At 44.0% G+C, this 10,000-nt stretch overlaps 1 protein-coding gene and 1 long non-coding RNA gene across 9 annotated transcripts in view; one reads left to right on the top strand and one right to left on the bottom strand.

The window, feature by feature from the left end:
* The window catches only part of LOC147025277 (uncharacterized), a 60,527-nt gene extending 56,502 nt beyond the window's left edge, over window positions 1-4,025 (bottom strand). The window contains exon 1 of the long non-coding RNA XR_015059438.1: window positions 3,891-4,025. This is a non-coding gene — a long non-coding RNA (uncharacterized LOC147025277). The remainder of the gene's footprint in view (window positions 1-3,890) is intronic.
* The window catches only part of SSX2IP (SSX family member 2 interacting protein), a 63,484-nt gene that overhangs the window by 34,888 nt on the left and 18,596 nt on the right, over window positions 1-10,000 (top strand). For all 8 annotated transcript variants that reach the window (XM_085886114.1, XM_085886110.1, XM_085886115.1 and 5 more), the window contains exons 6-11: window positions 2,379-2,514; window positions 2,736-2,811; window positions 4,938-5,109; window positions 7,403-7,502; window positions 7,882-7,973; window positions 8,104-8,274. In XM_085886114.1, coding sequence (XP_085742240.1) covers window positions 2,379-2,514; window positions 2,736-2,811; window positions 4,938-5,109; window positions 7,403-7,502; window positions 7,882-7,973; window positions 8,104-8,274 — 747 coding nt within the window. The remainder of the gene's footprint in view (window positions 1-2,378; window positions 2,515-2,735; window positions 2,812-4,937; window positions 5,110-7,402; window positions 7,503-7,881; window positions 7,974-8,103; window positions 8,275-10,000) is intronic.

Below are 10,000 nucleotides of genomic sequence, written 5' to 3'. Positions count from 1 at the left end.
ATAACATAACGTACCATGATATTTTAAACATGTATTGGGCGTGATATTGTTAAGGATTCAGCGACGGAGGGATTCTCAACCCACTCCGGCTGTCTCCGGGGTTTATAACGCCGGCCGGCTCAGCACAGGCCTCGGGTCACGCGCCTTCAATCGCGATACCAATGTAATCCTTATACCTTGCCAGTTGGGGAAAGAGAACCCCTGGTTACAGACTGGTTGTGTCAGATGCCGAGCGTTTTCTGCCAGTCTGTAACCATTTTAGTTTTATATGCCAATCGAACGGATCGTTCCTGGACGTGACGCAAATTAATCCATAGCAGCAACTTCATACGAATTAACCAGATTTATTGGCGCGACACAAATCATTTCAATGGGGCACATCGGGAACACACAACACAAGCAAATTTCACGACAATGGTTTTATTAACAATCCTCAACCCGTTCTTAACTAGAACCACGGACTACAGGCTTCGAGGTGGTCGCTACCGAAATATGCTTTAGACAACATGCAGACAAAGATGGACAGCATGCATGCAAGACAAGACAGAGTACTTGCTGAGGTTTCATGGACGAGAGGACAGTGTCAAAAGCATGAATGTCGCTCGCAACAGGCGGATGTCCACGGATTCGAACTCCCAGCTCGAATGCACCACGTGGCAAGATGGCGGCGCCGTACTCCTCCTCAAGTCACCACGTGTGCACGCCCTCCTCAGCGCGTTCTGGCCCCGCGCAATGTCGACGATGGGCCTCAGCTGATCTCTCTCACGGTCCAGCATACAAATCCAGGCCTGGCTTGTTCCTCAGACAAGGCCCAAATCAAGGTGTCGAGCCGTTGGTGTGAGCAGGGACCGTCAGAGGCTCCGGCGTCTCCTCTTCTGCCTTCCCGCCTCGCAGCCCGACTTCCGCTTCGTCCTCTGTTCCTCTCTCCATGCAGGCCGCCTCTTACGTTCGCTCGCTTCGAAACATGAGCACCCTCTTGAGAGCGACTGTTCTCCAAACACTATTCTCTTTCACGAAGCCTTCGCTCGCTTCGTTTGCTCCTTCGACACACGAGCAGCCTCTCAACCGCCTGCAGTTTACCAAACTGCCAAACTGAACCTGAACCTGAACCTGAGGTCTTCGTTTTCTCTCTCGACACACGAGCACACCTCTCTCGGCGAAGCCGACTAACTCCTCCCCTTAGCTCCACCTCCTCCCCTTGGCCACACCCTCCCAGCCGACTGGGCGGGGCCTATCGTCCGTAGAGGGGAGGAAGAAGAGGGGGCTCTTGTTCCACCACCGCTCAGACAACAAAACAGCCTCTTACACCTCCTGACACACATATAATGTCCACTTTACCAAACAACCTAGCTATACATGCATTTAATGGGGGATCTGAGCTAATCCTATATTTAGGAGTCCAATAAGGGCCATTTTCGTAACAATATGTTCTCGTGGATGAGGAAATTCGTGGCGGAAGTACATGCACTCCTGAGTGCCCTTCTAATTATGAGTGTGGTTGAAATATCCAAATTGTGACCTGTAATTAACCAGAGGGTAAAGCTGCAGCACAAGTCACAGAAAAAGATGTGTATATATAATATCTGTGCTTTGTAAAGTGCTTGGGCTATCTTGATCTCAGCGTTTCGATTGGCAGGAGGTATGAGTGATGAACCACCTGTGGCATATTTGTTCGAAAGTCCGCTCCGAGTCTGGAAGGTCGGCTGTTTAACTCCTAGCAGACATTACCAAACATTTAAAAAATGTACCTGCTGTTTCCTTGCTTGACATTCAATATTGTATTTCAAACGCGTGGTGCACAGACAAACGATCAGGTTAGCAATCGTAGCACGGGCTTTGTCTGATGCGCTCCTCGTGCATTGAAGTTCCTTGAAAGTGAACTCTTGTTAAACCTTGTGCCATGTTGAATGCGGTTATTTAGAGCTTGAGCACTTATCTGATTGGATGTGAAGTATTTTGGGAGGATCTGGTTGTAAAACTAAGGGTATAAGACAAACTGAATTTTATCAATGCTTGCTCCCTTTGTCATGTTTATGCTTTTATTTATTTGTTAACAATATTGTATTTTTATTTTTATTTTATTTGATTGTTTGTTCCTACCCACACCTAATTAGAGTGCTCCAAGTTTGTAGGCAATATCATATTTGCATAAAAAGAAACTTTATGCATCTTAAAATCTCCACATATGGCTGTTGATTTGTTGCATTTACAACATGAAACTCGAAGATTCCTCACCCACCCAACCTTGATCTTTGCTGGTTTGCCAAAATGAATGGCTCCACATTGTAGCAATACAAGGCTTGAGAGGGGATGTAAATGCTGTCTTGCTGTGCAGGGATGTACAGGTGACATGAATATAAATGTTTCCTTGGATGCAGGTGATCAAGATCCAGCAGGCACTGAAACAAGCCCGAGTGAAATTTTCTCATGAGCAGAAACGAGCAGAGCATGCAATGAACAGGATGAAGCAACGGCTTGCTTTGCTGCAAACTACCAAGAAGGATAAGTCTATGTGTATGTCGAGCATCAGCCTGACGTGTAATGTAGTTTGTTTGTTCCCTCTCCCAGCCTCTCCCCGGTAGTGATTTGAGGTTGCTTATTGGTGGTTTTCAAATTTTCATTTCCCCATCATTGTCCTTGGCAACCAAGTTGTGCTCGTAACAGTGTTGACTTGTCATGTTTTATGCTTGTGAAAGCTCCTCAATCCAAGGAAAGTAATTGATGTTTTTGTTCAGCGATGGAGGTGCTCAATTGTGTGGGTCGGCCAGATGGTCGCCGCAGCTCATGGAGGACAGGAGACTTGCAGCACCGGTAAACACGTCGATTGATTAGCTCTGCCACCGAAGGTGGACTGTGGTTGTTTTCACCTCTTTGTCTGTTTCTGTGCAGGATATCTCAACAAGTTGGGGATGGATTCGGAGTAAACTTTGTGGACAGGTTGGGTGTGTGACATGGACAAATTGATTCGATTTTGGTGAATATCTAAATTTTGATACTATAATTTTTAGTGATTGTTCACAAGTGAGAAATGGGGCCAAAACGTTATGTAGCATGATATATTTGAGACAGTTGTGGACGGATTATGACAAAACCAGGTGGATGAGTTGGATATGTGACCCGAACAAGGTGATTAGATTTTTGTTCACCTCTAGATGCAGACCCAGCTTATCGGTGTGATCCAAAACATAAACTGTTCAGCCTGGTGGAGGTATGCACTCTACAGAGTGCCGTTCCAATTGTTAATAGTGTCAAGATGAGCAAGTTAATGCTTCACACTACAAACAATATTCATTCATTTTGGAGATAGAATGCTGTTGTCCCCACATGAATATTGTATTGCAATGTCCGACGAAAACGAAAATGAATCTATCTTGCGATAATTGTTTCAGGGGTACATCATCTTCTCTTCTTTAAATAAGGGGGTGAGGTCCAATGGTACCAAGCTTTTGCCCTGCCTCGACCACAATACTTCTCCACTTTCCACCTGTTCTCAGCCAACTATCTCCACTCTCCAACCATCCGCACCTTATTGGTATCCCTCCTCATATCAGTCTTCCCATCTCAACTACTATCTACCTCCCTCTTTTCACCATATCTGCACTCTTCCCCCGTCCACACCAAGTGGTCAGCCAACTTTTTACCAATCTCCCCGTCAAGCTCATCTGCACACCAGTCTCTTCCCTCAGTTCATCCACCATCTTCATTCCCACAATCCTCCTGACATAGGTGTTCTCACAGATCTGCAACATCTGTTGTTGTCTGTCAGTACCATCGTTTCAAGACTAAAGGTAGGCCGGCGTCGCACAAGACACCAAACCTTCCCCTTTCAATTTTCTTGATATTTTTCAGTCTACCATTACTGCCTCCACCCTCCATGCATTCACACCCACCTGAATTCTCTTCCGCACCTTGCCTCCGACTTGCCATCCCCAGTCACTGTTCCTCCCACAAAGTCAAACCTATTTCCTTGTCTGATCTTCCCTCCAACATGATTTCTTTTCTCTGCTTCCAACCTACATCACCTCTGTCTTCTCCATATTCGTCTTCAGTCTAACCTTCCGGAATGCATCCTTCCACTCTCCCCAGTACTTCGTTCCATCTCCCGCTTGCTCCCCCCCCCCCCCAACAGCCTAATCATCCACATGCAGCATCCTCCCCAAAATACCTTTCATATTTGCTCTCCTGCTTACGAGTTCCATCACCTTGATGAATAGTTGGCTGAGAGCGCTTCCCTGCTTCAAGCGATGTTCACAATGAACTCTGACATCTGAGGACCAACCAAACTCTTCCTTTTGTTGCCTTGTACGTCCCTTCCAGCACTCGTATCCATCTCAATATCACTATCTCTCTCAGGGCAGTATCGTAGGCCATTTCCCAATGCAGTACCCAAAATCCAATGCCATTCACCCTGCACCTCCAACCTCTTCTCCACCAGCTGTCTCAGAATGAACATCCCATCTGTCATCCCCCTTACCCTTTCTTAAACCCGTTGCTTGTTGCTAATCTCCATCTCCAAACTCTTCCTTATCATCTCGTCCAGTACCTTCATAGCACGACTTGAGTGCAATACCTGTGTACTTGGCCGGATCCTGAACATTGCTCTTCCGATTTCATGTCGGTACATAGTTTTTTTTGGGCCTGAGCATTTAAATTTTTATTTTTTTTTAATTTAATTTAATTTTTGTCTCCTGGCAAATTAAACCATTTTTTAAAAATGTATTTTTCAAAAAAATATTTGTGATGTCGGTGCTTCTTGATTGAGTAGAAAGCAGAGCTGTAGGGTTGCCATTGTCATCCTCATCCATTATTATCATATGTCCATTGTCATCATGTAGGTATGCCTTCTCTCGCCACCTGGAGGAGGTGGTGAAATTGCAATTTTGTTTTTGTGACATAATACTTTGATTATTGGGAATCGTTTCCCCTTCATTTTTCAGACGCGAGTCAGCCATGCTGTCATCTCTGCTGTCCAAGCAAGAAGTTCGGCAGCAGTCCTTGCACACGCAGAATCTGAAGCTGCACCAGCTGCTCACACTGCTGAACCATGAAATTCATGCTGCGATGACTACCGCAGAGCTTCCTGCAGTGAGGGAAGCTGAAACTTCACAGGTTGTCCAGATTGTACTTTGTCACACATTGCAACTGCACCATTTCCGAAAGCATGGGACAACAGCCAAACTGCTTCCAATATGTTCTGATAAATCGGCAACCCTAAAAAAAAACTTGACGTTTTCTCCAAAATATTAATTGTGCATCAGATATATAATTGCATTGAAACTGTTGGGATGCATGCGAAAAATGCAGTTTTGAGGCTGATTTGATATATATATATATATATGTACATGCACACACGCACACCCGGATCCCAACATTCGTGGGTTCCGTGTTTTTGGGTTCCCCCTTCCCTCCCGTGAGCGTAACAGTTCTAAAACGTATCTTCCACGCACAAAGCAGCTGGATGTATATGCAGTGCAATACTGTACGTCTGCAAAAGAAACATGTATTCCATGAGCCGAGAACATGACCTGTTTCATGCATGTGTATTGTTGCTTTGTGGGGTAAACGTAGTTTCGCGGAACATCTCACAATGTGCACTTTAAACATATGGTACTGTAAGTACTATATTGTAGCTTCTTGGGATGTCTCACCAGTGTAACGCATCATTCCCCACAACGCTATCCCCCATGAGTTACAGCATTGATTGATGTATCCAGTAATTACCAGGTCGCCACATACGGACATTACACAATGGAAACATTCATCGTATCTTAGTGTAAATCAACATCTGAGCTGTTACATTTTAAAAGCGCTCAGTATAATCTGCCTGCAGATAGGAAAGATGTTATGTCCTTTGAGTTAAGGAGTGGAAACGTTCAGCATATCTATTCGTGTAATTAGCAGTTGGCTATTTAGTATATATGGACTAATTACACTTTGACATCGCTCACCACATCTATTATCAGCTGCCGAATACAGCATCACCTGTGAAAATCTCCCACAAACAATGTGCAGACTACTCGCCTCTCCTGCAGTTACCCACAATGCATACGTAAAGCTTGTAGGGGAGCATTCCTCCATGGACCACGACGTGGCCAAGGCACTCGCTGCAGAAATCGTGAGCCTCATCGAGGAGAAGGGGTACGTGCCGGAGCAGGTCTTCAACGCTGATGAGACCGGCTTGTTTTGGAAAAAGATGCCGACCAGAACGTTCATCTCACAGGGCGAGGGCAAAGCAGCCGACTTCAAGGCCACAATGGACAGGGTCTCCCTTCTCTGCGCAAAAGCCGAAGGGGACTTCATGGAAAAGCCCATGATACTCTACCATTCCCTGAACCAACGTGCACTGAACAAAAACATGTAGGTGCTGCCCGTGTACTGGAGGGCAAACAGGAAGGCGTGGGTGATGTCTGAACTTTTTATGGATTGGTTCCATACCTGCTTCGTTTCTCAGGTGAAGAGGTACCTGGCAGGAAAGAACCTTTTGTTCAAGGTACTCTTGCTTGGCAATGCTCCTGGTCACCCCACGGACCTCAACGGCAGTTCTTCATCAGTATCATAATATTCATCATTTCGCAAAGTTATGTGTGTTGTTTAATTAAAAAAAATTGAAACGGTATGATTATTATTAATTTTTTTTTTAATGTGACGAACTTTTGTACTGTTTGGCTTTGTCAAAAGGAAGCCGGATTATTCAGAGGTGTAAATCATTACATAGTTTTGGATATTTGCTTGAGCACTGCCCTCTGTCACACCAATATGTTTTCTTTTGATAGCTTGTTGTGGTGGAACGTGCAGGAGGAAAGGTGACCTCAATTTCAAGGTTATTTCACCGACTCCAGTTTAGTCTGTACTTTACAAGCAGGCAAACTTTTGCTTTTGGTGGACATTTTGAAGAAGCTTGACATATTTGACCCTCAAGCACATGGAAGGTTCTTCTATTTTACAATGCTGTGCCATCTGTGCCATCTGAACATTGTACATGTGTTGTAATGATCTATAAGCCTTTCACTGTAGGTGGTTGTTTTCACATTGAGGTGCAAGCTTGTTATGGCTGTCTTTGACACCACCTTGACTGTTGCTTTCGTGGCTCACTCCAGCTGCCATTGCTCTGGATGTTTCACTTTGAAGCAACCTGGCTTTTGTCGGATGGGTATGACTTTGCTTTACTTGATGAGATAGGTGGAAAAGGATTCAAACCGTGGACCCATGGTGTCCCTCAAAAGGCAGCACCACGTGAACCATGAGACGGTTGTTTTGAGATTTTTGTGCTTTATCATCAGATGTGCAGGATAGTCGGCTTCAGTTGTCGGTCTCTCCTCACCAGAGAATACCTTTGAATTTGTATCGGTTCACCCTGCACATGGTTGAGCAATGTTATGATGGGTTTTCTGGTTTTATTTAGCTTGTCATCGTGGAACTGGAGGATATTGAGAAACTGGAGAGTGACACAAAGCAGCAATGGCAGCTTTTGAAATCTCACATCAAGGAACTTGGAATAAAAGGTGGGTTTTATTAATTATTATTATTTCATCCCCTGCTCCCAAATCGTTTGCAAGGCAGTTTAGTTTGTCATGCTCATGACTTCACTAAAATTTGAACCGTCGTGTATAATGAATGTACACAAGCTTCTGAATTTGTATGAAAAATGTTCTTAAAAGGTTTGACATGATCTATTGAACTTTAAGAATGTGTTCGATCGCATGTTGACGATACATATTGAGAAGCCTCCTTTTGAGGGTAACTCTCCCCAAAATGTTTGAACCATGTTTTACAATCTCAAACTTTATTCCAGTGTTTCCATAAGATTTGATTTGATTATTTTTTGGGGGGTTTTTTTTTTCCAAGTTTGCTTAAAGCTATGTCCTGTTGGAACCTTTTAAGGAATGACATCTGAGCCAGAGGTGGTTGAGTGTTTGAAGTCTGAGCTCCGCGAGTGCCAAAAGTTGCTGTACCTGCATGAAAAAGTGTTGAAGGTAATGATGGAACCTCTGCACATTAACCTGTTTAGTTTTGTACTGCACTTTGCCAGGCCAAGATGTGACTCTGTGCTCATTGAATTAAAATAAATAAATTTCAACATAATGTCCAAACCCCATTGAGCAGCAATTTACCTCTCCACCGGATTTGGAGACCAAGGCACTCCTGCAGGATTCGTATCTGCTTGAGGAGCGTGAGAGTTTCTTGGCTGAGCAGCAACGTTTTGCTCAGGAGCGAACAGCTTTCAAAATGGAGCGGAAACGCTTCACGGATTCTGCAATCTGCCTGGGGCATGAGGTAAGTTTTCCTGATCTCTAGCAAGTTTGCTTTGATCATACATACATACACACATACACACATACATACATATCAGACGCACCTCCTGACTGTTTTGGTGAGCATCACCACGGATTATGTCACATGGTAAAACCGCATAATCCGCACAGAACAATCATCCATCTGCCACCCAGACGATTGTTCCTGCTAATGCAAGCCATTCAACCAGAAGGCATGTGATGTGATTGGTGGGAAAATCGAAATGTGTGGAGTGTGACGAACACTCTGCCGATCCTCACTGGACACGGTTGGTGTGGACTGTGTCCAATGGGGATTGGTGGAGTGCTTGTCACACTCCACATGTTTCGATGTGTCCATAATATAATTGTTCTTCTTTTTTGCGTACAAAATATGAACTGTGTGTGCTCTGCTTGAGTGCTCATGTTTCACAGGCAAAATTGGAGTTTATAAATGGCTATTGACCTTTTTTTGCCTTTGTCATTTTTTGTGGAACTTTTATATTAAAAATGATAATTAACTTTATGCTTGTGTGTTTGAACTCCCCGTTATTTTTATTTTTTTCTCAATCCGGATGAGTTTTAATATTGAATAGGAAGGCTTTAAATTTGAATTGTGCTGTGATAAAATATTTTATTGAAAGCATGGCACAGAAGAATCATAAAATTGTTATTATTTAGGCTGAGGACCCTTGCGATGCCAGAGTTGAAAGTGAGGTGAGTGTTAGCAGGAGTTGGGTTTGGGGTGGAAGATGACTGCAGTAGCGGACACTAACCAACATGCGATGAGAAATGGTGCCAAGGTTAGAAAAAATGTCCAACATGAGTTTGCCGAATGCCGATTTGATTGCAAAGACAGAAAATCTAAATCTGAGCAGACTTTACAAGTGATATCCTCAGCCAAAGTATCCAGTTTGACTTGTTTGAACTTGTCGAGGTTAAAATCTATTTATTTTTTTTATTTTTATTTTTTAATTGGAGTGAAAGTTCTCTCTGTCTCTGTCTCTCAATGGTTCGAGCATCTGCTCTGAGTTTGGGAGGTCGGTGGTTCAAAACCCTGCCCGAGTCATACCGAAGACTTAAACATGTTACGTGCTGCTTCCTTGCTTGAAGCTTAGCATAGGATGTAACACTGACAATGCTGGAAGGCAATGGCAAACCACCCAGTATAACCTTGCCAAGGAACTGCTTCGACTGCACCAACGTTCTGTAGAGTACGGGACATCAAATCAAAATGTTTGTCCTTGTCCTATGTATTGTCCTCATAAACAATTTGGAAACTTCTGCATTGTAATAAACTCCGGAATAGTTGAGCATGCACACATTGCTGCTTATGAAAAAAACCTGATCAGGAAATTGTATGAGCAACATGTCATGCTTCAATTATCGCCACCTGCACTGGGTCATCTTGGAAAATGGCGTCTACATTGCTCGTCCACAATCTGCACACGACACATGTCAATACCTTGAGATTGGCTACTGTGGTGAAAATCGGTTTGGGAATTGCTCAGTGTCATTTGACACCAAATGTTGCTTCACACCATTTGGGTGGTTCAAGGGGTAAAGACTGGCTGCTGCTTCCAGTGCAATGCTCATCAGTGCTATTTCTGGAGCATGTCGGTACTGTCAAGCTGGATAAGTCACGGAGACCTCATTCAAGTGGCCCAACAGTTAAAACTCCTCGTGAGATCATCTTGTCACCCTTGCCAGAAGGAATCGTTTTTTCAAAA

This window comes from Eptatretus burgeri, chromosome 6, assembly GCF_056783735.1.
Source record: "Eptatretus burgeri isolate ZD-2024b chromosome 6, Ebu_testis_v1, whole genome shotgun sequence".
Classification (NCBI taxonomy): Eukaryota; Metazoa; Chordata; class Myxini; order Myxiniformes; family Myxinidae; genus Eptatretus; species Eptatretus burgeri.
This window is presented reverse-complemented; position numbering and strand designations above follow the sequence as displayed.